The sequence below is a fragment of the Propithecus coquereli genome, unplaced genomic scaffold (assembly GCF_000956105.1).
Source record: "Propithecus coquereli isolate 6110/MARCELLA unplaced genomic scaffold, Pcoq_1.0 Scaffold150, whole genome shotgun sequence".
Lineage (NCBI taxonomy): Eukaryota > Metazoa > Chordata > Mammalia > Primates > Indriidae > Propithecus > Propithecus coquereli.
This window is the reverse complement of record NW_012139414.1, coordinates 5,067,351-5,094,498: the sequence shown is the minus strand read 5'-3', so window position 1 is coordinate 5,094,498 and position 27,148 is coordinate 5,067,351. Positions and strand designations below refer to the sequence as shown.

General features: G+C 43.6%; 1 protein-coding gene across 2 annotated transcripts in view; it reads right to left on the bottom strand.

Moving 5' to 3' along the window:
- Nucleotides 1-1,015: 1,015 nt before the first annotated feature.
- Nucleotides 1,016-27,148, bottom strand: part of AUTS2 (autism susceptibility candidate 2) — a 1,232,042-nt gene continuing 1,205,909 nt past the window's right edge. Inside the window, exons 9-19 of one of the 2 annotated variants that reach the window (XM_012640368.1) lie at nt 25,929-26,149; nt 24,201-24,245; nt 20,970-21,065; nt 18,540-18,611; nt 17,257-17,286; nt 15,464-15,535; nt 12,039-12,180; nt 9,144-9,221; nt 7,999-8,082; nt 6,677-6,899; nt 1,016-4,342 (exon numbers count right to left, since the gene is read on the bottom strand). In XM_012640368.1, coding sequence (XP_012495822.1) covers nt 3,094-4,342; nt 6,677-6,899; nt 7,999-8,082; nt 9,144-9,221; nt 12,039-12,180; nt 15,464-15,535; nt 17,257-17,286; nt 18,540-18,611; nt 20,970-21,065; nt 24,201-24,245; nt 25,929-26,149 — 2,312 coding nt within the window. In that variant the 3' untranslated portion in view covers nt 1,016-3,093. The remainder of the gene's footprint in view (nt 4,343-6,676; nt 6,900-7,998; nt 8,083-9,143; nt 9,222-12,038; nt 12,181-15,463; nt 15,536-17,256; nt 17,287-18,539; nt 18,612-20,969; nt 21,066-24,200; nt 24,246-25,928; nt 26,150-27,148) is intronic. The other variant, XM_012640369.1, reaches the window with a different exon arrangement.

Sequence of the window (27,148 nt, the reverse complement as noted above, 5' to 3'; positions counted from 1 at the left end):
AGCAGGAAATCAAATTGGTGCTGGTGCCCATCAATGCTGAGGAGCTGAACATAATTAGAGGGAAAATATGCAGAGGTTCAGATGAATAAAGCCCCAGGGATTAAATACTGTGACTGATTTGAGAGTTTGACTCCTCTGCGTTATGACATTGCAGATGGCGACATCAAAATAGGTGTACAATAGAAGGCAGTGAGGTCTGCCACCGACAGCGTCTGTAAGGTTCTGAGAATTCGCCCGACTGGAAAACCACGGTGTTTATCATGTTTTCCGGTCCACTAGTTTTTCTTCGTTATTTTCTCCAGGCTGGGGCCAGCATACACATTCAGTGCTGAGGGGAGCGGGCCAGTCAAGCTGTCACTGCTCTGCCCATCGCTAGCGTAAGCTTGCGAGCCCCCGCCCGTCTTTTTCCAAGGGCCCCGTCTCTCCCATCACAGACCGAGCCCCACTTTCTCTTCATTCTATCACTGATTCCCATTCAGCAGCCATCCAAATCCTGCTAACCTGGACCGCTTCTGCCTCTCCCCGCCCAGGAAGATACAAACACCAATCCAGACAATCTCATCCAAACAGCAATTTCATCAGATCGATACAAGAAAATTTAACAATTTTTTTACATCTTGAAAAAAAACAAAACAGATTTTAGAGGACAGGGAGAAGTCTGCAAACTGATGAAGAATATGCCACGTAATTCAACAAGACACAGAGAAAGTTGAGACAGGAAAAAAATATCTGGAAGGTCTTAAGTAACATATGACTGACTGAGTCCACAGATTGAAACGCAGAGGAACAAACGAGCGAAAACTGTTGTCGCAGGCCCTAAATCAGATTTCTTGTCAGTGCTGCTAAAGCAAGTGCTTCTGAGTTTTGAAGTAGGCCAGAGACACAAACGATACTTACTAACGTGGCCCACACGTCTGTCCATCTACAAAATCCATAAGGACCTTCCCATGATTTTTACAGTAATTTGTTTAGAACATACCAAAAAAATAAAAACAAAAATCCACAACTGGCTGTGTGGGGCGCAAATGAATGCAGAAACTAATTGTGGGTCGCTAACTGAGTTAGGTAGTGTGGCCAGCCATGGCAGGTGAGCCTTCTGTTCTCACACGGGCTGGGTTCCAGGTGTTTCTTTTCAAGAGCCCGGTCTTGCACGTATGGCTTCTTCCCTAAGGTAATGATGGCCATCTCACACAAACAAGCAGCTGGAAGCTTAGTTCACATTTTTTAATAACATGGCACAGTTTACATTACACAAGAAGGCTCCGCCGATGAGAACATGCTGAAGATTCAGTTGCTTCACTTTTCTTTTCACATAGGATCTAGAAAGGACTTTATTACATACAGGATAAACAGCAAAAAGGTCTGTATAGAACAATCTCTTTACAATACTGAAAGCTACCACTACAGTTCCAGTGTACATATTCCTTGGATTTTTTTTTCTTTTTAGCTGTTGTCTTTAAAAAAAAAAAAAAAACACTGCACAACATCTGGAGTTCACAAAATCTGAAGCTCACAACTAAACCTTCAGTTTACTACTAAAATAGATCTCTCTGCTTATTAGAAACAATGGTCTGTAGTTAACTTTTTTTTTTTTGCAAAAACAGGATAACAACGTCAGATAGCACTTTAATATACTAGAAGACCAAATGGAACTAATTTTATTCATACATATATTTTACAGTCCAGTAGACAAGATATATTGTATTTCTCTGCTAGTAAAGTCATATTCTCTCCAAATATGTAGACAAGAGGCTTAATGTATTATAAAAGTATTATGAAGAGACATTAAGATTGATGCAAACTCAAAAACGCACGCACACACAAGACTTTTTCTCTGCCACCTTTCACCCTCTGTAACTTGCGATGGCTCCACAAGGTTGACCTGTTACGACTACTCCCAGACTTTATTACCGACTGGAATACAGTGAGTCACATCGGGAAATGTGCACCTTAACTTTATCAGTTATTGAATACCGTGAAAACATATCCATCATCTGAGAAAACTTGAAGCTTTCTTTCAGGATCTGTTTGGGTGTAATTCAATCTCATTACGAAACGAGGAAGTGTGTACAGATATGAAACAGGACACACTAAAAAAGGCATGGTTCCCACATGAGGTGTGCGTGAAGTCACGTGACTGATGGTGACAAGAGTCTGGCGACCTGTTTGTGTCTGACAGACACCACCACCCATCCCCTGATTTTGGCATCTGACAAATCCCATCCTCCCTGGCACTGGCTGTTCGTGTCCTCAGTTACCTTTCCAGGGCCGCACTCTCCCCCAAAGCCCACAAGCAGCAACTTCGGATGCAAAGTTCCAGCCTGGGGTCCAATTTGCAAAATAGGATGTTTCTCCATTTGGAAAAAAACAAGCAAGGAAAACAGAGTCATATCACGTAAGCGCTTGTTCAGGGAAAATATGACCTTAAGTATGTTGTAAATGGATTTGAAAAGGCTCCTTTGAGTTAGGTGGGCTTTTGTGAAAAGCCCTAACATTCATTGCATAGTTGAAGGGTTTAGCTGTCTATAACAATATATGGGAACACAGCCTTAGCAGACTGTGTTCACTGATATTAAGTTTGCAAATAGCACATTTTAAGAAGTATTAATGTATTATGTTACTTAATCTTTATCTATTTACATTTGTACAAAGTAAAGCTTTCATCTTACCCTTTTGCATATATGAACCATTAGCTCATGAGCAATCTTTTTTTTACAGGACTATGTACATGGCCTTCCCTTCTCATCTGAAAGAACTTTGCACGATGGATGCTGTGGACTCCCCCCGCCCCCCAGTTATCATCAAATTGGTGTGTGTTGTCATCTCCACTGTTTTGGTTCAAATCAAAAAGTTTTATACGAGAAACAAAAAGAGTAGAAGACATGAGAACATATGACTTGGCTAAAAGATCTGAAAAAATCTCAACATATAATATACAAAACATTTGAAAATCTGCACTGATCTGTACATTTTTTACAAGGGGAAGAGGTGGGGGCTTCCCCCCAGTCTGTTCCGGTGCACGAGTTCTCTCTCTCCCGAGTCTCGCTGGGTTTGCGCGGGGCTTCTCCCTCCCTTCGTGCTCCTACTCCCGCCTTACCGAGCCTCGATATCCTTCAGCGTGTGGGAAGGCGGCCTCTCCCTTATCTCTGCCGACAGAGGAGTCGTCCTTCTGGGAGAGACCGGGCGGCCCCCCAGTGTGGAGATGAGCGGGGGAGGCGCGCTCAGCGCCGCTGCTGGGGGCGTCTTGTTGAGGAGTCCGTTCTGGTGCCCCGTGGTGGGGCTGATTCGGGGGTAGTGCATGCTGGGGAGTCCCGGGGTGATGAGGCCGGGGTGGGGCAGGTGTCCGTCCAGGGAGGCGGGGTGGACAGAGTGGAGCCGCGTGTGCTCGTAGTCTTCTCGGAGCATGTGCAAGCGCTCCCGCTCATCCAGGTGGCCTCCTCGCTCGTGCTCCCGACGAGGGTCCACAGACAGAGGGTGGTGGTGGTGGTGGTGGTGGTGGTTATAGTCGTGAGGCTCCCTGTCCCTGAAGGAGCGCTCAGCTTCGTACAGCCGGGGAGTCGAGAGACGGTGCAGCGGGTCGTTCCTCAGCAGAAAGTCCCTGCCCAGCGGATCTCTCCGGTGAATGTCAAGTTCTCGGTAAGGATCCCTCAAGGGGTCCCGTATGGGGTCCCAGTGGAAGGAGGGGTACGGGAAGCGCTCTCCACCCGGGATGGGACTGATGCCCATGAAGGGGGTCACCATGCGAGTCCTGTCCAGGCTGGTGATACTGCTCATGGGGTGAATGCCGGCCACCCCCACGGTCATGGGCATCGAGGCCAAGGGCCCCGGGTGCACGCTGGACGAGGAGTTTGCAGGAGGTGGCTCCGAAGACCGGTGGGTCTGTGGGGCCTCCGGAGGCAGGTCGTGGTCTTCCTTCCGTTCCTCCTTCACCTTGACCTCCGCGCTCTTCTTGGGGTTCTCGTAGGCCGGCTCGCTCTTGCGCTGCTCGGCCTCCCGGCTCGAGGTGCTGTTGGGCCTGGCGCTCTCCACCACGGGGGTCCGCGCGTAGGGGGACGGCACCCGGGCCAGCTGCTTGGCCTCCTCGCCCGCGGCCCGCCCCTCTCGACCGTGCCCGTCCTTCTCCGGCAGGTGCGCCTCCTTGGCCTTGTGCTCGTCGGCGGCCGGGTCCTTGCGGGATTCCGCGTGGTCTCTCTCCCGCTCTTTGGGTTTGTCTTTCTCACGAGCCTCAGCGTTCAAGTGACCCCTGATCTGTTCCGTGGAGCTGCGGTTATGTCCCAGGGCGTTCACCGGGAGGATAGGTGCTGGTGAAGGGTGGCTGGAGTGTCTCTTCTCGACGCTTTCCCTGCGGAGGAAAGACGGAAACAAGGACGCAAATGAAGTGGGCTTTGTCGGCCTGGCAAGGGGCTGCCGGTGAAATGGCGGTGTGAGGAGGACAGGCTCGGGTCTGGCTCCCTGGCCACCGAGGCAGCGGACACGCCCTGGGGAGGGCAAAGCCAGCCACCCTGACTTTACTTACCTAGATTTTAGAGGAAGCTTAATGGGAGTGGCACACTAGGGATGCGCGTGCGGGGAGAGTCTGAGGGGAGAAATGATTCTCTCTGCATGTAAGAGCCTCGGTCAGGATCACAGAGGAAGAGCTTTCACGGGAAGCCAGAATGGCCCAGGGTGGTCAATAAGGCAGTGATGTGGCAAGACCGTCCAGCTGTCAGAGTCTCAGGGTCATTTAGTGTTAGGAATAATATTCCAAGAGCCCAAACACAAAGATGACTTTTCTTCCTGCTGTGCAACACAGAGCCAGCGAAAGGAAGAGTTTAAGGTACATATGATGGGAGTGTCTAGCTCCTCACAAGGACAAACGACCCATTTCTGAGTAAATAACGCTGATGCCAAACAATCTCCAAGATGTGGCATGTGAGGGAGGCTCGAAAGGAAACCACAATTTCAGGAATTTTGGGTTGCAAAAAGCACTTCTGCATTAGGTAGGGTAAGAAAGCCCAAATCCGATGAGAAGATAGAGGAAAGGCAGTAGGAAAAGCAGGTCCATAAACACAAAACCTCATGGGGAAATTGAGAACAATTTTAGAGAGCATCTGTGAATGAAAATCTGAAGTAAGAACTTTAGAGACCTGTCTTGGAGGGGGCTCAAGAGTACTAGGCAGAAAGTACAAAATGACACAATGACAATAAGGTAAAACTTGAAGAGTTAAGACTAAGAATCAGGTAAGTCTTAGGGACAGACCCAAGGGAGACATGGCCAAGGCGAGGAGGGGGCAGGATGCCATGCTGGCTGAGCCACGGCAGGATGAGAAGATCAGAATGGCCACAGGATAGAATTAAGGAGGGTTCCCCTACAAACGAGCTGTAGAGGGCTGCAGAGGATAGGCTAAGAAGAGTAACTTTCAAGGGAAGAATGGAAAAGTATACTTTATTTATAAAGTTTCCTCACTTTACTCCAAGAGGCCATTTTTACTCCATCAAGAAAAATGGGGATGGGTTTCCTGGCCAAATCCTGCATCATACTCAATGACGACTATTTCAAGAGAGCTTGGGCTCTAGGATTTGTCCACTTTGGCAGTTACAGCTCAGAGCTGAATGTCATCAACAATCCTCCTGCTGGTTACGAGAGATTTATCATGCTGCCTAGAAGGAAAACTTGTCTTTTTCTAAGAAAGAAATCAGTCAGCACAATGGCCTATGATGGCCGATCTACCACATCTAGAGCCTGTAAAGTTGAATTCTTTTAAGTTACTAGGATACTCACACGTGCGCGCACACACACATAATATACACAGAAAAGGAAAATTAAAGATTGGGATCAAATCTGAATGTTAAGCGCCCGGGGAAATTGTTACTCGGTATTTCCTGTCAAGCCCGTCTTGTGCATGCCTGCTCATCAGTTCACTCAAACTGAAAATAGCCTAAAGAAAGAAAGAAAAAAGAGATTCTTTGTCAAGAATGCTTGTGACATTCTCCACAAAAAATACTATAAGATGTTTCCTCTTTAAGGCTACTTCTTTTATAGGCATGGGTTACCCAGAACAGAGACAACAACAGGTAATCGAATTCATTTTCCACTGGCAAAACCAAACCAAAATGAAAACCAAAAATGCTTGTTGATGCTTGTCTAAATCTGGGTTAGTAACATTTTATTAGTTATCTGGGAGCCCCAGGCTTTGAGTCTGAACAAAATTTGAGAAAAATATGATGAGGCGATGCAAACATGGCTTTCTAAAAGAAAACAAAAAGAAAGCGAGGGAAAGAGAGAGAAAAACCTATGGATGATTTCATGGACTGCACGAACTGGAAAGCAAATATGGTATTGATTCATGCTGTGTGTGTCTGGCCCGAAGCTCCAGCTCACTGTCTTTTAGAGAAAAGATTTCTGTCTGGATACACTAATGCTTGCAGGGCCTTGGATGTGCTAAATGTGTACCTGCTCCTGAGACGGGAATCTGTCACTACACTCTAGTTATCTCCTGTGGTCGCGATACACTCTGGGCCACAGGGTGTTCGCTCCGGGACCGTGGGGGCTACCGGCACTGGCTACGGGGACGAGCTGATGCTACGGGGCGGCTGAAGCTCAAGGCTGGGACAGGGAGGGAGGGCGGCCAGTCCCACTGGTACCTGGCGCAGAGCAGGCTCCCCATTGGGACTCGAGAGCGGTTTCTTTCCGTACCTTTCTTTGTCATCTTTACTAACAGATGAGTCTCGTTTATCTACATCTCTATCTCTGTCATGAGCTGCAGCGGACGCGCTGCGCTCCAGCTCCCCTGGCTTCAGCCAGGGCGGAGGGGTCGGGAACGACGGAGGCGTTCGGTGCAGCCGGTTCCAGGGTTCGTGAGGGTTGCTAAAGTTCTGCACACTGGGGCCATCCTTGTGGCCGAACATTGAGTTGGGTGCTGAAATGGTGAAGTGGAGAACAAAAAGGTTTAAGAGAAATTATATAATCTGCTGTAATGAAGGTACTTACCAAAAAACTTTTAACAGCATTCAGAGTTAAAATGAATACATATTATTGGGAGCTGGAAAAGGAAAGGAGATTAACAAATTCATTAGAGGAACTCTTGTCCTACACTGGAGAGGTAGCTCACAGCTTTTTTTTTTTTTTAACCAAAAGCAAAGGTTGGGGCAGGAGGGATTAAAAAGGAAAGGGACCAACAGGTGTCAAGATGACCTAATCAAACAAATCTGGTGCATGCAGAAGTTCAAGCATGCAGAAGGGTGTATTAGGATGCTACGACTTAGATTAATGACTCTGAATTCAGAGTAGAACTCACAGTTTCCTCCACCTACCCACCACAACCCTGTGACCCTTTCCGTAACTTTAGCAAACGAGAGCAAGTGTTATCAGAGACCAGACGGGGCCCTGACCTACACAGATGCCTGAGGTGTCCTTGCCATTAGCAGAGATGGAACTGGGATGGTATGCTCAGAGCTACATTTTAGGTCTCCCATCCCAGGAATACATGACATGAGGCATGAAAGAAAACAAGTTGCATATTCAGTGACTAAATAATGTTTAGGACATGAGCAGGGTTACAACTCTTTTCCTAATCCAGAGAGACTAGAACTGCACAGTCCTCCCAGATTACGGAGAACAAAATGTCGCCAACTCTTCGTTATCCCGAGCCTGGTATTGTTTTCCTGCTATTATTCGTCGTGCTTTTTTCAATCCCACTAATGCCAAAGGCAAGATGAAATTTAAATGTTGTGAGTTGTAGCCAAGGTACCGGACAGCAGAGACAGGCTGTGGATGAGTAAACTTTCTGTAGTGATCTACTATGTCACATCCTCATCCTCACCCTCAGTAATGTGTCAACAGTGGGCTATCCTTAAAATGCTGGTTTTATATGCTGTTACCTAACTCCATTGAGTAGGCCTGATTTTGTAATGATATAACCTAAATTTGTTTCCTTTGATCTAGAAAGGTCTTGAGCCATATCAGATCAGAGGAGATAAACAGTCCAAGGCAGACTTTTAAAAGTTAGAGGTACTCACTAACTGAAGGGTTTCCAAGTCCCCCGAAGGCATTGCCACCAACTGCTGCCAGGCCTGTGAACGTAGACGGCCGGTTAAAAGGCTCTGCAAACAAGATTGGGAGGAAGGAAATGGTCATGGACTCTGCTGTGTGAGGAACACAAAGCCTCCTGGGAGCTAGGGAAAGCGACACAGGGTCCTCCCCTCTTCATGGCCAGACCCGGTCTGCCCTGCTCCTACCAGATTGTGTACAAGGTTTTCACTGCACTTGGATTTAGGCCTTGAGTTAGCAACATATTTATGAGGGCTGTTTATCTAGGACTGTACATTATGCATCCCTCCTCTTTTGCCCAGTGGGGACACCACTCAAGCCACGATGGTCTAAGCTGCCTTCCTGACCAGTCCCTCCTCTTCCAGGAACTCACCCTGCAGGTTCTACCAAAACAGAAACGACACATCTTAAGCCTCTCAGTACTAAAATTGTGAAGGCACGCCTGTCTAGCAGGATGGATCCGTGCACACCATTTGGAAAGAAAGAGGGTTCCTGATGGCAGGAAGTAAGGGTACTGGGTATGCCACTGAAATAATGGCCCTGATACAGGCAGTGGTTGAGCCACATCAGAGTGTGCGTATCATCGCTTGCATCTGCCTGGACACTTGCAGAAAACATCAAATAAATAAAGGCCACAAAAAGCAGACGCCTTTGCTAGGAAGAGACAAATTTACAGGGAAGTAAAATGTGAAGTAACAAAGGTACTGCCTCCTTGTAACATCATCCTCTCTGTCTTTCCCCCTCCTGGAGGTGACCTTAGCTAAAGGGCAAGAGGCCACAGTCTTTTTCCAATGGGCGGGAACAGGCTGTTGTAATCTCAGATTCCCTGAGATACCAAGGAATGGCTTTCCCCGTGGCGCCATGAGTAACTTTGGACAGAACCACTATTGTGCACAGATCTACCACCGAAAGAATGTGCTAGAAGAGACGTTGAAATCTTGAAGATAGGACAGCATGTGTTAAAAATCCTAAAAGAATACGATCATCTCCCTAAGCAGTAAGTGAGGTGCCAGGGCCATCGCTAGCTTGCTAGCAAGTGCAGCAGGAGCATGGTAAACAAAGCAAACGCGTCTGAAACACAGACGTCCATCCCCATCGTTGCTGGGCAACTCACCGAGGTGAGCGGCAGGGTTAAGGAAGTTGCTATGGTGAGGAGGTGGCCCAAAAGGAGTCCCAGACGGGTGTGCAGCACCTATTGAGTCAAACATAACAAAATCAGATTTTACCAAAAGCCAACTTTGGAATGCAACTGGCTCCTATTTGTTTAAGTGCCCCATGAGAAAGTATGTCAAAGCAAGGTCCTGGCTAAAGCACACCCAGGGCCCTGCCGGCAAGACATCAGGTAAAGAAAATGTTTTTGTTAGGAAGAAGAAAATAAATCATCACCTTTTCTCTTTCCCAGCTTGGCTGGCCAACCACCAAAAAGAGATATTCCTTTTTTAAGCCAATAATACACAGTATTATAAGCATGGAGATAATTGCCAGGGCTGGGGGCAGGGAGGGCCTATAACTAACCAAGTTAAGTTTGGAGAAATACTGGATTAAAACAAGGTTCTTTACCGAAGGACTCCTTGGAGCCATTAATACGCTTACAGCTTATTCATTCTCTGAGGGGGAACATTTGGTCATGGAATACTTTCTTCATGAAGCATCTCATGAAGCATCTCAGGGGACAAATTCAGACACTTTATCATCCTTGGCTCCAAGCGGCTGTCCTGAAGCTGCACATCTGGGCTGCACTGCTCTGGGCCCTTGCAGAATCCCTTTTCCTGGAGAGCGTGTTAGTTCTTGTGCACCCACACTGAGGGTATTACAACGTCTAACCCTATGAAACGCACTGTGAGTTACATTAGGTTACAGGAAATGAAGTCCTCCGGTGCCTGTCAGTTTTCAGTGCCAGGAAAACCTGGCTTATTCATAAGTTTTTGGACATTAAAAATCTTATAACTAACTCTAAGTTTTTTGTTTTGCTCGCCAGGGAATTCGGGTCTAATTTAGTAGTCTTCTTTCCTTTGGTTTTTCCTTTATCCACATTTCCTCCTCTACTTTGTATTTTGTCCAATATGTATCTGTTTAAGATGCCTCAGATCCTTTTCTTGAAGGGAGATGGGAAAGGAAGGGAAGAGGGAGAGAAAGAAAGTGTGAGTAAGTGAATTAGCGAAGGACAGTATTTCCAAAAGCTCAGGGCACCACACTGGCTTGTTAACACAAGGCTAGGAGATGAGCATGCAAGTTCTCTCGGAGGCAGTCTTCGCTCTAGATGCGGCATTTGCCGAGGTCATCTTAAGAAGCCTCTTAGTTTACTGCAGGGGTTAGCATCCAACAGCAGGATGAAAGTGGCTGAATTTAACCACTATGTGTAAGTTATACCTACCACTTAAAAGTTTTACCAAATAACCATTTTGGGCAAAATCCAACATTGCTTACACTGAAAAGGATTACCTTCCAGAATGGAAGTATAAACAGGCCCTGGATAAATGAATTTACTAATGACTGTTTCATAATGCATTGCATTTTGTCTAAGTGCCTATCAACAAATATACAACCCCTTAGGAAAACAGATGAAATGCAGGAGGGCCGTCCCTCTCTACACTCTATCATTAATAACTCAAGTTATGTTTGGGATTGCTGTTCCTGACCGCCGGGTCTCGTGGGCCTGGTTTGTGAGGAAGCGCCATGCTACAGGAGGAACGTTGTCATGGTTGTGGTATCTCAGAATCTGAAGGCACCTGAGGGGTTATCTACCCAGCTCTAGATGGGGGCTTATTGTCCACCTGGGAAGTGTAAGAATGATACCCACCTCCACAAAGTGAATGTATTCCAGGATGACATTCATTAGGCGTCAGCGGTATTGGCAGCTAAATAAAACTGTGGCCACGTACTGTCTGTGTAGTACAGGCTAATTAATGCTTCAATGAAGCCCAGAGCTTCGCTCAGCCCAGGGCCCCCAGGGGTGCCTTGTAGTTCCAGAATTACTGAAGCAAAAGAAGCCAATTCATCCACTTGGCTCAAATGGAAGCCAGGGAGAAATCTCTCTATTTTTCTGCAAAAATTGCTCTTAATGTAGCCCTGTCTCAGAGCCTAGGTACCATGGTAACAGAGCCTTCAAATATGTCCCTAGATAGAACTGACAGAGAAAAACCTGAAACCTTAGTAAATTCTATCTACCCTCAAGGGCGATTCAATTGCTTTGGCACAAGGCCCATTAAAACGATGATTTCTTGCAATGTGGCTGTTTCTCTCTTCCTGAATAGAAGAGCCATAGGTCCACCAAAAGCGAGTCTTGGATAAAAGGCTGAGCAGGCAGCAGGCAGGATGGATGTGAAACTCGTTCCTTAAAGATCAGAAATGAGAGCCCCTTGCCTACGTGGGCCCAGAAAAGCAAATTCTATTTAACATATCGGTATGAAGTTATGAAGCTCATTATGAGAATGAGCTCAATGCCATCGTTTATAAGTATTAACTAGGCAGAGCTCTGTGCCAGGGACTGTGCACTAGAAAAAGCCTTAGAAAAGATTCAATTATCTCAGGCCACACCACCGGCAACTGTTGTAAGTGTATTTCTTTATCCTCACACCCTAAAACACAGCCTGACTGAGCATCACGGTGCAAAGTGACTGAGTGCTCTGCGGGCACCGATGGTGAGGGCAACCACAACCTTGTACGGTTCCTGGCATTGTTTCCTTCCGATCTGCCCTTGCAAGTCTTCTGATCTTTTCCAGTAGCATCCGATGTGCTTGTGAGTTATGCTGGTTTAATATAGAAGCAAATAAGGAGCCAAAGCAGTGTGAGTCCCTGTGAGGAAAAGATGCACTTTTTCCTCCGTCAATGAAAAAGCGCGTTGATGAAGAAGGGCCCATCTCCCGAGGTGTGCTGTGGTGTTGCCTTGCAAGCCGGCATAAACTGTACTTTTTTAGGTAGTGACTGAGCAGCAGCACACAGCCTAAACATAATTTATTTAGCTACCGGAAAACTACATTTCTTAGCTCTGCCCCCTCCCCAAACTCACCAGCGGCAGAGAACAACGTGGAAGGCCGCGCCAGGTCATGGGGGTGGTGGACGGCTCCAAAGAGACTGGGGCCCGGAGGGCGGCTCAGGAACTCGGGCTTCAGTCCGAAGTCCAGCTTATGTGGGTCCGACTGCATCTGCTTCTGCAGCAGCAAGGGGAATAGCAGGGAAGAAAGACATCAATGAAGAGCCTGAGACCGACAGAATAAACTCTGTGCGCCCCAGCCAGGTTCATGTGTACAATGCTGCAAGAATGCAGCAATCCACACATCGTTTACCCTTCAAGTGCCAAACAGCAGGTCAGCCTAAGAGGGGTCAGCCATACTTGCTGGCAGTACCTGCTTTCCCATCGGAGACGTCAAGTGGCGAAACCAGTGTCTGCTCTCTGAGGTTGTGTGGTTTGAGGAAGAAAACCATGTCCTATTCATTCCAACCGCTACACCACTCCCAAAGTAGCAGTTTAATATTTTGCTCTATTTTAGCAAGATTCAAAATAATAGTATTTTAAAGCTCATTTTATTAGGAATTCTGCACGAATAATTTGCTATATAAATTAATTGTTTAATGACTCTTTGCCATACGCTAATAGATCACAGTACATTAGTAAGTGAAAGTTATGAAGAAATATTTGCATGCCTACAAGCTAATTTTCAAATGATTGTTGTTACATATTATTAAAAAGCCAAACAAAAACAAAGTAGGGTCATTAATTTACCTAATAGAGGCCTTTTCTTTTCCTACTATCCCCGATTAGCTGAGGAAGAGGAGGGGATCTGTCCAGCCCAGTAACCCCCGAAGACCGTCTCCGTGTGGTGTCCTTGCCAGTGCCTGAAATCGCTGCTTCCTCTTTCCAGTCTACCCTCGGGTGAATCCTCCCGCTCACCTTCCTCTAAGGCTGCAGACACTGGTCCACATTCCTCCTCTTGAGCCCTTCCCGGCACCGTTCTCTGGGCCGAGACCTCCCGCGGCATGGTTTCAGTCTCCCCACCTCCTGATTCTGGACGGCCTTCTCCTTGCACTGGGGGTCACACCTGCTGCCAGCATTGCTCCTGTGGTCTGCGATCTGCAGCCTGGACTTGCCCTCCCCTCACTGTCGCCTCTTTGCCGTCCAGTCTCCTAAGCTTTCGCTGCCCTCAGCCTGCTTCTGACGCTCACTTCTCCAGTATGTGGGACTCACCTGGCGCTCTCAGTCCCTGGGGCCCCACCCCTGCCTCACCTCAACCTCCCGCATGTCCTGAGGGATCCTTGCCCTGCTCGTCAACAGAGAGAGCTGATGAGGGACACAGATTGGCACAGCGTGGTGTGAGAGTCAGAGAGGAGGGAAGTTTGCTGTTTCCCTACTGCTGAAGGTCAACATCCCACTCATCCATGACCCACATTTAAACTGAAATGCACCCATGCACCCAAGCGGAAGCAAACAGCACTGAGGTCACTTTTTACACACACGCCGATCTTCACTACTGAGCTCTAAGCAACTGGATGACAGGAAAGATGAGCGCACTCAGCTTGGCCCAGTAAAGAACCTGCAGGCTCTCTCAATGAATACTAAGCAAATGACTGAAGGAACGTGTAAATGCGTGTAAATGAATGTTACAGAGAAAGGGGGTGATGCAATTTCTGCTCAAATCTATGGGCAATGCTATAATTAAAGTCCTGCTCTAAAGTAATAGCGAAACCCCAAAACCAAGCTTCTAATTCACTATAAATCTATAAAAATCTTTTGAGTGCCTCCTTTAATTTGGTTGCCAAATTATTTAGTGCTGATATCGTATGGTACACAGCACAGTTCCATTAACCACAACTTAGGTCCATGAAGTGGAATGGCACTTGGGGATTGCAAGCAGTTTGCTGAAAAGGGGAGATGAACAGAGTTAGCTCATGTTCAAGAGGTCTTTCTAATTGAAATTGGGATAATGGAAGTTTCAGTCATCAGGGACACTTTTATGGAAAAGAAGTTGCTAGAGTGGTACATCCAACATCATTCACTGCTTTTAACCAAGGGAGTTACAAGGAAGACATGTTTTACCTACCGTTCGACTAACCACATCATCCAGAACAAAAAGTGAATTGGACTAATCATCAAAACCTAGTTAGCTCTTCACAACACATATATTTTCTAACAAATGCATAGGATTCTAATTAAACCTCACCTAACAATAAAGTAAAAGTGAGCAAAACTCACTGATGGGATGTTATGAGAAAGAACAGGTATTTGGCAACCAAAGGAAAATATCTTAGTTAACCTCATTTATTGAAATTTGCTTAATCTTTAAGTGAATTTTCTTTTTTTTACAAACAGGGTCTCTTACATCACTCAGGCTGGACTCAAACTCCTGGGCTCAAGGGATCCTCCTTCTTCAGCCTCCAGAATGGCTGGAACTTGGGTTGTTTATTTTAAAAATCATTTAACCTTTTTAAAAACGTTTCTCTTCTGTGATGAGTAGTGCTCTCTCTTGGCTTACTGACATCTTATACTATTATTGTGTTGGCTTCCAAATGCTGTTAGGCCTAAAAGCTTGCTCATGGAGAAATGGATGAAGTGAAGCTTAAGCTTTCTTAATCAATTACTTGATTGCTTGTTTTCTCCCATTTTTTCAGGCATAGTTATACAGACTGTGAAATCTGAACTTGTCAGTTACTTTGTTCCCTAATTCAAGCACTGATGTTATATCAGGTCACTTGCTGAAGTTCTTGATCTCTTCCCTATTGCATCATAAAGACTTTAGTAAAGCATGGAATATATCAATCTGTATGATGAAAATATAAAGAAAAAAGAAAAGTCACCTACGGTCGGGTAAGGTAACTGGCCAGAAGGTGGTTCTGGCAAGTACTGACTGTATCCTAACACCCTGGCACTGGGCACGAGGGGACCAATGAATGGAAGGTCGCTGCAAACCAAATGCCACTTCCAGGAGAGTAGTTTTAACAACAACCATTGCTAATGGAAGTTCAGCAGCATCTTTGTACAGGGCATAAATTACTCTTTCCTTTTCCCAAAGCCATAAAATGAAATGAATGTGCCAATTGTTATTAAAAAAATAAAAAAGCCAACATTCATTTATAGCTCTTTCCAGATACTAAGTATTTCTATATTCTAATTCTTGGTCACTATAATTACATTTCCAAACCCTTTACTTAACCCATATTTAAGCCCTTTGGATCACTAAGATGATAGAATCATAAAAAAGAAAAACAAAAACAAACAAAAAACACAGGGAGTTGTCAGTTTGCTTGTTTTGTAATTTTCTGGGGTCTCCCTGATTACTAGTAAGACTTCCCATTGGCTTTTCCAAGAGGGGCTTGATCCTTCCTGACTACTGGTCCTGAGCATCTGTTTTGAATGCCTCCTTCATCAGCTTTTCCGGAGCAGACCACACAGCTGCATGCCCTGCCCCCTCCTCCTGAAACCAGGAAGGTCAGACTGACCTTGACTTTCTGTTGGTGGTGGTAGATCTGCCAGGCGATATGAACATGCATAGCACACCACTTCCCTGGTTTCTGGAACAAGAAAGAACAATATGGTCAGAAGGAAGACATTTCAGAGAAAACCACCTTCAATTTCCCCAAAGCTTTCAGCAGATTTTTGGCTGCAGAGGCTTTTCTCATGAAACAAGTGTGCTTTGTACTCTCCAAGTGCCTTCCAACATCGGCGATCCAGCGCCCAGTCATAAGGCAGTCACAGCTCCCCTCTCTTCCCACGTGGGCTGCTACTCAGAAAACCGTACTTGACAAGGACCTCCCCGGTTACCAAGGACAAGATGGGAAAAGCCTGAATCCCACTCTGTGTGTCTTCTCTCTCTCTTTTCTGGAGCCAGCTGGCAGACCTGGTAGAGTAGGAAACCCTACTTAACAAATGCTGCCATACTATAATGCAAATCAGCTGTTCAGAAGAGCTAATTAGTGCATGTCAGTGAATCAAATCAAAACAAGAGAGGGTACAGAACCTGTCCTAACGTCCCTCAAGTCTGCTGTTTGTTTTTTTAACCCCCAAAGCTGTACAGAGACATTCACCACATTTTTATTTAAGCCCCGTTACCACAAATGCTAAGAGTCAACTACCCATTCGTGTTGGTGGGCATTGTTCATTTTTAAGTTAAAAAAAAAAAAGAAGAAAGAAAATGAAGAAAAGAACTCATCCCTTCCTAATTATCTAGGCCTTTGCAAAGTCCCTCCTCCATCCTTTGAGGAGTCTGTATCAATCCATCTCTCAAATTATTTTACTTGCTTTAGAAGCAGTGGAGTAACTGTGAGTGTATTCTCTTCTACCAGCTAGCAGGTAGGGACCACCTCTCTCTACTTCCCTCCTGTGAAGTAATCTACCCATAAGCTCAGAGTACGTGCTCAGTAACTACTTGATGGATGAGAAGAAAACATAGCCCCATTCTACAACAGCAAAAGACAGCGCTTCTGGTTTCTACAGTAAAGAGTTGTTTCTGAAATATATACTTAAACGCAAGTCTGGGGTCAGTTCTCTTGTGTTGTAATGAAATTATGGGTCATTTGAAATTATAAATAATATACTGCCTCACCTAAGTGATGACACAATCCTCCTTCTTCCCTTTGGAGAAATCAAATTATCTGATTATGTGCACCAGAAATGAGTTAAGTATAGCAGGAAATCTACTGTCCATCCATCTTCCATCCAACAATCCATCATGTGTCTCCCTCTGCCACCCGCCAGGTAAGTCAGCAGCATTCAGAGGTCATCTGCTGGCCACTCTCTAGACCTCAAGACCAATTTGCTTTAAGCCAGATGTTAAGACACCATTGATCACAGTACCCATGGCCTGCACCTTAGAAACAGGTGGAACAGCTACGGCAAGTCACTATCACTTAGTGCAGAATGAGGAGGCCACCAGCCAAAATATGACCCAAACATGTATTTTCTAAGTATAAAAGAGACTAATTCCAGCCTATAGCTTAAGTCTCTCCCCTTAAATTCCAACTAGTCGAACCTTTTACTAGAACTGCTAACAAAGGAATCTGACTCAGTTGAAGTCTATCTGTTATACAAAAGCCAACGGCCTGGCTTCCTCCAACACTCAAAGCAAAACAATTCAGGCCATTTTCCACCACACTACCTGAAAAACCCAAGCACTGTCGTTCCAACATTTTATTCCAGCATTTCTATGGCTTATTTCCTTGTAATAGACTTGTATTTTTAACCCACAGGGAGTCAAATAGAGGTTGCAAAACAGTTCTAGAAGAAGCTTTCTTACCCTTAACATAGGTCTGAAAGGATCTGTCAACTGTGAAGAGAAAATGACAACTTGGTTACACACCTGTCACTCAAACAATTGCTCTAATTAACAAATTTGTAGTGCTTCATTAGGAGGGGAAATTAAAATGTTAGAATTTTACTTTTAAATGAAGCCCTTTTAGAGAATAATTAACCCATTTTCACACTATCAAAAGTGCCAAGAGTCCCCTCCCCCACTTCACAAGCCTCAGTACATCCAGGCTGACAAGCCCCCGTACAGTTTAATCAATAGCGATGTGCCCTCTGGCAACGTGACTTGCTCTCATTACACATCAGGAGTTTCACTATCTTGATCTCCGAACCACACTGGGCAGGTCTAAGGGAGAATGGACCTCAGACCATAGACTTCTAAGGCCAGACACGAATGGGTATCTGGGAGAGTTGCCTTTCCAGACATAAGGTAGAATTAGGCTGTCTTTACCAACAGCCTTCCTTTGATGACTGTATATTACAGGCATTAGACATTTTCAAGAAGTTCACTACACATTGTAAAATACTTACATAGTTGAGTCATCTTAAACTCCTACCTACTCTGTGTATCATTTTCTGACTGCCCTTACCCAGGGACGAAGACAAAATTGTAAAAGATAATCATTTTTTCACATTTACCATAGAGATCAATGTTAAGTTAAGAATCAATGAGACAAGATTATATCTATCATATAACTTCAAATTCTTTTTTGGAAGTAGGGAGTGGTATAAATTATGAATAAATAACATAACCAAAGCATAATGGATATTTTATTTAGCTCTAGAGCACAAAAGGATCCCTAGCACATTAAAAATAGAGGGCCAGAGGAGCTGTGTGCCACAGTAACTTCCTGAACCCAGGGAAGAGGGGGATGCAGCCTGACTTCCAGGAAGAAAAGGCTCAGTGCTTTTCCATTCAAAACATTCTACGGCTATTTCATTTGTGTGAGAGAAACTTCAGGAGATATAGGCAGAGAAGACCAGTCAAGTAGAAACTATATAAGCTAAAAGTGTCCAATTTCTGGGCTTATACCCTAAGTCCCTTTTTTCTCCCACTGGCAAGTAGGTCCCCTTGCGTCACAGGGCCATAGTGGCGTAGGAGAGATTTTGTTTTTTAAGAGTAACTGGCACTTTCTTCTACAAACTAGAAGGAACAGCCGAAACAGCAGCCGGCTCCAAGGAGCTAACGAAGGTGCAAGCACTGGGTTGGCTGTCCCGTGCAAACACACACACCCTGGTGTTACCTGAGACCAAGCCTGACTTTGCACGTACCCTTGGGTCCTTTTGGAGTAAAGTGTGTGGGACTGTCCCAGGCCGAGCAGCGACATCGATAGGGTTGGATGTCTACAAATTAATTAAACCACAGCTTAGGAAGCACAGAACATGTGACACAAAAGCGAGATCTTTCCTTCCTTCTAAATTCTAGAAGTGAAATTTCATTTGTTTGCTTCACTCTGAAATACAAGCTTCATCTTTCTCAGTGACTGCACACGCTCCTCACGAGGACCAGCTCCCTATTTTCTCAAAGGGCTCTGACCAGAGATTGCTCTCTTTAGCAATGACATCTAACAGCAGAGAGACGGTCGGCACATTTCCCAAAAAAAAGTCCCAACAGGACTGAAAAAGAGAAGCAACACATGCAAATGCTGCCCCTGAAACCCCTCGTCTTCTGAATTAAGCAGCAGCAGTGACTGTCCTTGTTTTTTGGCTTGATCACAAAACATTCTAAGAAATGCTTAAGTGAACATTACTATAATTTGCAGTATCAGGTGCTTCTCATCAGAATAACAGTATTTTACAGACATTAAGCTAACTCTCTAAATTTTAACTGGCAGACAATAACAAGGAATTATACTCAGTAATTACTCATTAGCACTGATGGAAATGGGACAAGAGAAACTAATTTAGGGACCACACAGATCTACTATTAAATGATTTCCAGAGTAATTCTGCTTTATCTTTCCTATTCCCACCACCATTCTTAAATGTCACTAATATTAACTTCATCTGTAGGCTTCTGTCCTTTGAATTACCAACAATAAAAAGCCTACTTCCGACGCAGTCACTACTTTCTAGTGGGAAAGGATTCAGAAAACACCACCAGTTATTTAAGAAATCACAACTTCCATGAATCCCCCCACAGCAGGAAGTTAACTCCTGTGGAAAAAAGAGCTCGAGTTTAGGCACGAAGCTTGTCTACCAGGAGAAGGGAAAAAAAGGAAGGAAAGAAAGAAAAGCAATCAGCTGCAGTACAACTAACAATTAAGCTGGAGTTGTTAACAGCCTGATTTGCATACATATGAAGAACTCCACTAATGAACTGCAATCTACATATTCAATCAGTAAGATGGCCTGGAAAGGCCTATTTCAACACCAGGAGAGACACTTTCTTGCCCAGATGTAGTTTCTGTGTGATTGGATAATTGCGAGTGAGGGAAATGGTCTAATTTATTAAATGACCTACCAGTCTGTTTGGGGAGGCAGTAGAGATTTGCTGCAACCTAGAGGGGACAGACCAGGGTCTGAGGGATTAGTGAAGAGCAGATTGGGGTGAAATAGTTTAAAAATTACCATCATATTAACATACAGGAGGTGTTTAACATGGCCATCATAAAAGCCCTGTGTATATATAACCTTGCACATAAGCTGCAATTCCATGCAGGTAAATTTGATTTCAAAGATGTAGCCATCCCATCCCTAATGCCTTTTAATTTCTTTCCCTGTTTCTAGTTTGAAGGCAACATGTCTTTGGAAATGCAATATGTGCTCATCCTGGGAGACTCTGGCACAACACTGGTGTTTTACCTTAGAAATGAGATTTGGTGGGTGGAGGTGGGGGAACCAAAATCCACACACATCAAAATACCTTACTTTAAAATCTGAGAACCATGACCAACATGAGAAGTACATCTCAACTTTTTTTTTTTTTTTTTTTAATAAAATAAGGGCTGTAGTAGATTTTTAAAAGGTAGCATGTTCTGAGAATTACTTTTCACTATTGACCTCCAGAGGTCAATAGTAGCCCAGGTTGAACAGCACATCACTGACTAGGTAGAGCAGAATTTTGTTATTACAAAGGGTTAAAAGTTAATTTCACACTAGTATGTTAGAAACTGAATACAAAGTCTTGACCTTGAAGAGAGGGAGAAATGAGTACAGAAAGGCAGGTGGCTGCCTCCACCTGCAGGCAGACCCTACCTGCATAGACAGGGCTAATGAGGGAAATGAAGAGAATGAGTGCAAGAATCTTTCTCTGACACAATTAACAGGATACAATTTTAGCTTTGGAAACTTTATCCCCCCTTCTACTAAAATCAATAAAGATTCACTTTTGCATCTTTGCTAATACCTCAATGACAACCTGGTGTACACATGTCTGGCATTTCCCAGAATTCCTGACCAGAAGCTTAGGTCCCCAGTATTAGTAATAAAAAAAAATATATATTCTGTATATTTTAAAGAGCACAGGATATCTTAGCTTAACTAAGATTCCATGGGTAGTAAACACTGAAAAGTAAATTTTTGCTGAGGTTAAAAAACTAGATGGACTAGAAAAGTATATCCTCACTTTAATCGCAACGGTCGCTTAGGATATGATAAATTAGTCGCTGTGCAGGTAAGAGGATGCAGAAGCCCTCTGCACGTCTAGCCTGGGACTCAGCTTACAAACATGCCCGTGTGTTTCACTGTCAGGTGTCTTACCTTCGGCTGAAATGCTCCTTGTAGTGAACCGAAAGGGCCAGTGGGGGGAATCATAGGCGGGATGCCCGACACTGCAGGAGGATAGGAATGGAAGAGCTGTGGCCAAAGACGGAGGGGGAAAAAGATTTTAGTAGAAGGTAAGTGACATATTCAAATTCCCTTCCCATAGAAAGACATCAACATTAGCAAGCCAAGTCATCTCAGTCTGATGCTATTAGTCAAGAAGCCATGATGAAATGATCACACAGATGTGCCATGAATGTTTAACTGAAAAAGTTAAAAGTAGTTCAGAATCAATCAGCCAACACATGATGTCCCAGATGAGGACATCATTAGAAAGGGAGCTGTTCTAATTATTAATAGTTAAATCGGATAAAAGTCCTAAATGGTTGGAGATTTTAATGCATTTTAAAAACAAGAGGGATGCCGAGCCAAATAAGATGCCCAGAAAATTACAAGTTAATTAGAAAAGCAAAAAAAAAAAAAAAAAAAGCAGAAAAAAGGAAGAAAAAGAGGTTAGTCTTTATGAGTGCCAGGATTTTATACCATTAAAACTCAATTAGTACTTTAAGATTTTTAATAGTTTAAGGAAATGAGAACATATTCACAATCCTTGCTTCATTAAGTTGTTCTACAAGTGGCAGTTCCAGAGTACAATTTATTTTTCTCATCTAAAACAATGAAAAATATTTGTGGAAGGGTAAAATAAAATGACTCAGTATACACTTTAAATGGAGCTTTCAAGAGTAGCATAGAAATAACCCAAGTCTGGGATAAACTATCTAGTTTTAAGTTACTCTTGCTGCTTCCCAGTTTCAGGTACTCAAAGCACTTGTATATTAATGTATGAAGTATGAATTCTTATGGCCAATTCTGAATTATAGCTGCTATTTAATGAACAAGCTCACTAGAAGCTACTCAAGCCAAGCTTGAGTGTCAGTCCACTCAATGATGGGAGGAGAATGATTCTGAATGATGAATATGAATTTTCTTGAATCAATAGCTTATAAAGGAGACAAGTGAGGAAAGAAATACACAGCAATACTGAAGAGAATGTAAACACATCTTTCCCTCCTTCTAAAAATTTCATATTTCTGAGATTTTATTGCTCTGGTTCCATTTACTTTGATCAAACCACCCTATGAATATTTAAGTAACGCCTCACCCTCCTGGTTGTGTAATATGTCAAAAATAAAATAATAATTGAAGATTTTCTTAATAATGCATTTATGTTAGCTATTTTTGGTAATGACTAAAATTCACATTTCACAATCCTGTCTGTTTTCAGAGCACATACTTTTTCTGTTGGTCTTTATTTCATTTTGCTCCCTTCAGTGATGCGGCAAAGTTTTTCAGACTAATTGATATTGAACTAAATCCACTTAAACAGTGATTGCAAGCCAAGTGCCCTCATTTAAAACTACTTTTAAGACTAAAATTGTGTTTTAGATACTTGAGTGCATTGCATCTTAATTCCCCTTATAACATCCTAATCCCCAAAGCAGGGGAGACTAAGTACTTCATATATTTTCCACTATAACTAATAATGCGAAATAACTCTCTCACAGTACACTGTATAAAGCAGAATAATTAAATACATGCCACACTAAAACACACTCTAATTTCTATTACTCTGTCTCCAGGTGGGCATTTTTCCTTTAATGTTTACAATTAAAAAACTGGATGTTCTTACCACTTTCCTTTTGCTTTATTCTGTTACTGACCTCTTAGAATATAAATATAGTTGACTATTCTCCCCTTGACTAAAAACCTGAAGCACCTAAGTAATAAAACATAAATCTTCAAAAAATTCAGGCCTCCAGGCTTATTCTCCATCTTAAACCTAGGACTCTCTGTAGACTATGTATCTAGGAAGTAAATCTGAACCACTTGTTGAACACACTAAACACTCCGTAAGAATGATTTTGTCAGCTGCTCCTTCATTTAAGTCAGCAAAGTATACACTAAGAACAGAATGGCACCTTTCATGGGACAGACTCAAAGAGGAAACCCATGGGGCTACTGAATTTTGTGTGTCCATTTAAAAAATGTTTTATATCACAGCACTGAGCAGAACAGGGTGGACCCTGTTGGGGAGGCGGGTTGTCACTAAAATACACTTTTCTGATTTCTTTTTGAAGAGGCCTTCCTCATGTCATTTCCGAATGCCTCTAGAGTAAATAATTCTTAATTGATTTTTAATATTTTCTAGTCTTGACTTCTCAGCTACACTCCCAACTAATATAGTGTCTAATAATCTGGTTCAAAGTATGAATGAATTCAGTGTTTGCTGATCTATTGAAGTAGTACCTCTATTCAAACGGTAAGATAACACTATTTAAAAATCAAAGCAAGAATAGTTGAAGATGGTGAATCAACATGGCTATAAGCAATTATTAATCTTCCTTTTTTTTTCTGGTTTCATTTAAAAAATATAAACCCCTGAGCAAAGAAACTTGCAAATTTTCAAATAAAAATGATGCAGTATTCACCCCATAATCAAAATATCATGGTAAAATAATCAAGGTCTTTGTAGAAAAGGAAGCTCTTGTCTTGTAAGTAACTAAACATGTAACTTAAGTTGGTACCAATTTGAGTTCCAGAACATACTCTTAAAATTGCAGAAAATGTTTTTTTTTTAAAAATAAAGACTGAGTTTAAAAAGAAAAATAGCATCCATTTCAATTTTAAGAGTTTTTTAAATTAAGTAATATTTTTATTTTCAATCATAACAAGCTCAGGAGAATAATAGCAGCCACATGGAAGAGGCTATGTGTCTATAGCAGATCAAAATCTACATTTTGAAAAGTTGTGAGTCAAAAAGACAAGGGACTTTTCTATTAATACTTAAGGCACACCATTCAAGTTGAATTCTAGGAATTCTCTGTTAATGGCATTTCAATTGATGACTGAAATCTTGTGATTTCAGACTCTCTAGAAACTATAATGACTCAACTGCAGACACCTCACTTTGCAGGACAGACACCTGACTTCCAGTGAAGCTCAACTGAGCAGTCTTTGGAGAGCTTATGATCTTTTGATTCAGAAGATGATACTGCATCTTTACCAAAAGCAAAATGCCACAAAAGCAAGCATCCAAAGTGACGAGGAGCAATGGGAACTCTTGCAAAGATGATTAAGGAAGGTTGCTAGTTAATTACTGATCTGTGGCAAGAGCACAAAAATGGAAAAGCAGTTACATTAAATGTGTAGCATGGTAATAAAACTCACACTGTGCCGGTAGAATGGGTCAACTTTTGTAGGGTATTTGTCAAACTGTAAAGGGATCAAAGCAAAAGCTAGTTACTTAATCTGCATTTTTGTTCACTGCTTCAGTGGAGGTAGCCCAAAACAAGCTTCTCTGTCATTAAGCTGTCACCAGACTCAATAACCTCGTTTGTATAAACTATTCGGAGCTCCTGAGTCACCCTGACAAGAAACCAATAAAAATGGAAAAACAAAGTGAAAACCCGTATGGTACATTTGGGTCCTGGACAAACTATTATCCCTTTCTTTCTACTCTATATTTAGAGACTGGCACAAACCAAATATCTAAACTGGAGAAAACAGGCAATTATCCAGATAAATCAGAGAGAAGTGAGAATTTGGTCTGATTTACACAGAGAATTCCCCCCATTTTCATTTTTACTTGGGCAGAAAAATCATGCATTCAGCTGTCTTCTGAAGTGTGTTATACACTCAAATACAAAGCGGTCTAGGCTAGGCCGTATAGTCTTACTTTTGAACAGAAAGAGTATGGTATTGTTCCGCTAAATAATGTTATCACACTGGTGCTGTAACTACCTCAGTAACTATCCTCAGTTAGCTTTAATTTATTTGTGAAACAGTTCACAAAGGCCAGCATAAAATTCCTTCTCAAAATACTAGGCCCTTCAAAATGTAATTGTTGAGAAGTATAGTTCATATGGAAAAAAGATACAGGATTTGCTATAAAAAAATTATCTTTGGCGGCAAGGCCTCATCACTAATACTCCTTGAAATAAAATTTATAAAACTTTAAAAATATTTTTAAAAAAATTAATTTGAGCAAGATGGGGGAGGGAAAGGGGAAGAAGTAGAAGAAGCTTTTCCAGTTGGGTAAAGGAAACTCCTCTTAAAATCACAGAATTCAAATTTATTCTCATAATGCCTATATTAAGTGCCTTAAAATCAAGTATTTGCTTAAATATTAAAAATTAAACAAGTAAAATATTCTAATACTCACTGCTAGAGATAGGACTCTATCTCAGAATATACAGCATTCTGACATGGAACTATTAATTGCAGTTTTTGATTTAAAAAAAAAATCCTAACTGGTTCTCTAGCGTGTGCTAATCCCCAGTTAAGACCAAGGCCATGTCATCACCAGTGGTACCTCTTATCCCAAGGTAGAGTTCTGTCCCTGCAGAGAGCATCCATCCCTGACCACTTGCTGACAGAGCACAATACCAGCTTGGGGCACTGTCTTATGAGATGCAAGAAACGTTAACACCGCTAACGAAGCAGGCTTAGGGAAACCGTGTGAAAGCCTCCTGACAGGCCTCACCTCCTTCCCTTCCCTCTTCCCCACTCCCAATATTCTGTGAGCATTTATGTGCCAGCGCTTGGTGTAAAACATGGATAGATACATTTTTTATCTGGTGACAATGCCCTAGGATGCTCAAGAAAACAAAACAACCCTTTAAAAAGTTAACTACCAACACTGGACATGACTGCTTTGAGGGCATTTAGAATAAAATCCACCCACAGGGCTAGGTACAACTGTCTAGAAAAACATTCCTACGTTAGGCCCCTAGAGCTAGAGCTTCCTGAGGCAGGACACACTCCCTTTGCTCCAGCAAACAGCCATCACTCCCACCCAGTCTCTGTGGCCCCAGCTGCCCGCTCCAATCCCACCGTGCTGCATAAAGAAAAGAGTCGTGCTCTACTTATCCTCACATTTCTGCCTGGGGTACGCACCATGGGAGGTGCTGGCGTCGGCATGATGGCAGTGGGCGGGATGGCGTGGGGGAACGGCGTGAAGGTGTGCTGGTGTGTGTGCTGGTGCGTGTGCTGGTGCTGGTGCTGGTGCTGATGGAACTCGGTCCGCAGGTAGGGCGGAGGGCCGAGGGAAGCCCCGCGGTCAGCACTCTGAGAGGCCAGAAAACGTGTGTTCAGTTCCTGTCGCAAGATGTCTTGCTCTGGAAAAGAAGAAAAGGGAGGTGATGACACCTTTTCCTTCAGAACAGGACATCCAAGTGCCTTCCTATGGAGGAATGCAGGGCTGAGGGCACAGTAGGTGGGGGCTAAGGGTGCAGCCAGGCCTGAGATCAAAGTGGACAACCAATGAAGCAGGAGATGAAGGCCCAGTAGTGACCCAGCCTCCCTGTTCTCTAGCTGGAGTCTTAGCTTTCAGGGACAGGCAGTTTATCAATGTGTGGAGCTGAAAGAACTTCAGGCCAACGGCCAGAGCCCAATTTCCAGCTCTGTTACTGCCAGCTGAGTGACTCTGGGCCTGGCAGGTAACCCATCTGTGGGTTGGTTTCCTCATCTATAAGAGGATGATACTATTGCCTATGGGTTTGTTCTGGGCGGTTAAAGGAATGAGCACATTTAAGTGCTTAAGATCAGCGATGGCGTACTAATAAATGTCAGCTTTTTACATGGCAGGGCTTTCGTGCCCTCTTGAAGCATCAACTACTGCTTTACAGCTCTCTGTACTGAGAGTATAACGTGGCTACGCTGGACCAAAAATTGGGACACCTCATTAATAAAGGTGAGAAGCAAAGCAGGTATGTCCTTAAAATTCTGGGGTACACTGTCACAAAGAGTGCATCGTCTCCTCCCAAGAAGAAAAACAAACTCCTTAAACCAGGACACAACCTAAGATGGTGGAGGGAAACAGATGGGGGTCTGGGAAAGCTTTTATCACTCCCATGGGAGTCCAGATGACAGGGTGCATACCACCTACTCAGTGGGTGAGCTTAGCTGGAAAAACCTCCTGGCTTCGAACAAACCCCTTCTCTTTGGGCAGTGTCCGATTCCCTGGGTTTTTGCCAGGTTAGTCTGTGTAGTGATAAGTATTTGTGCTGAGCCTCTGCCCACAGTGGGTTTGAGGATGAATACAAGAAGGCAGAAAATTGTAAGCAAATACAACCCTGCAACCAGGAACAACACAGATAGCGGGTCACCAGCAAGGG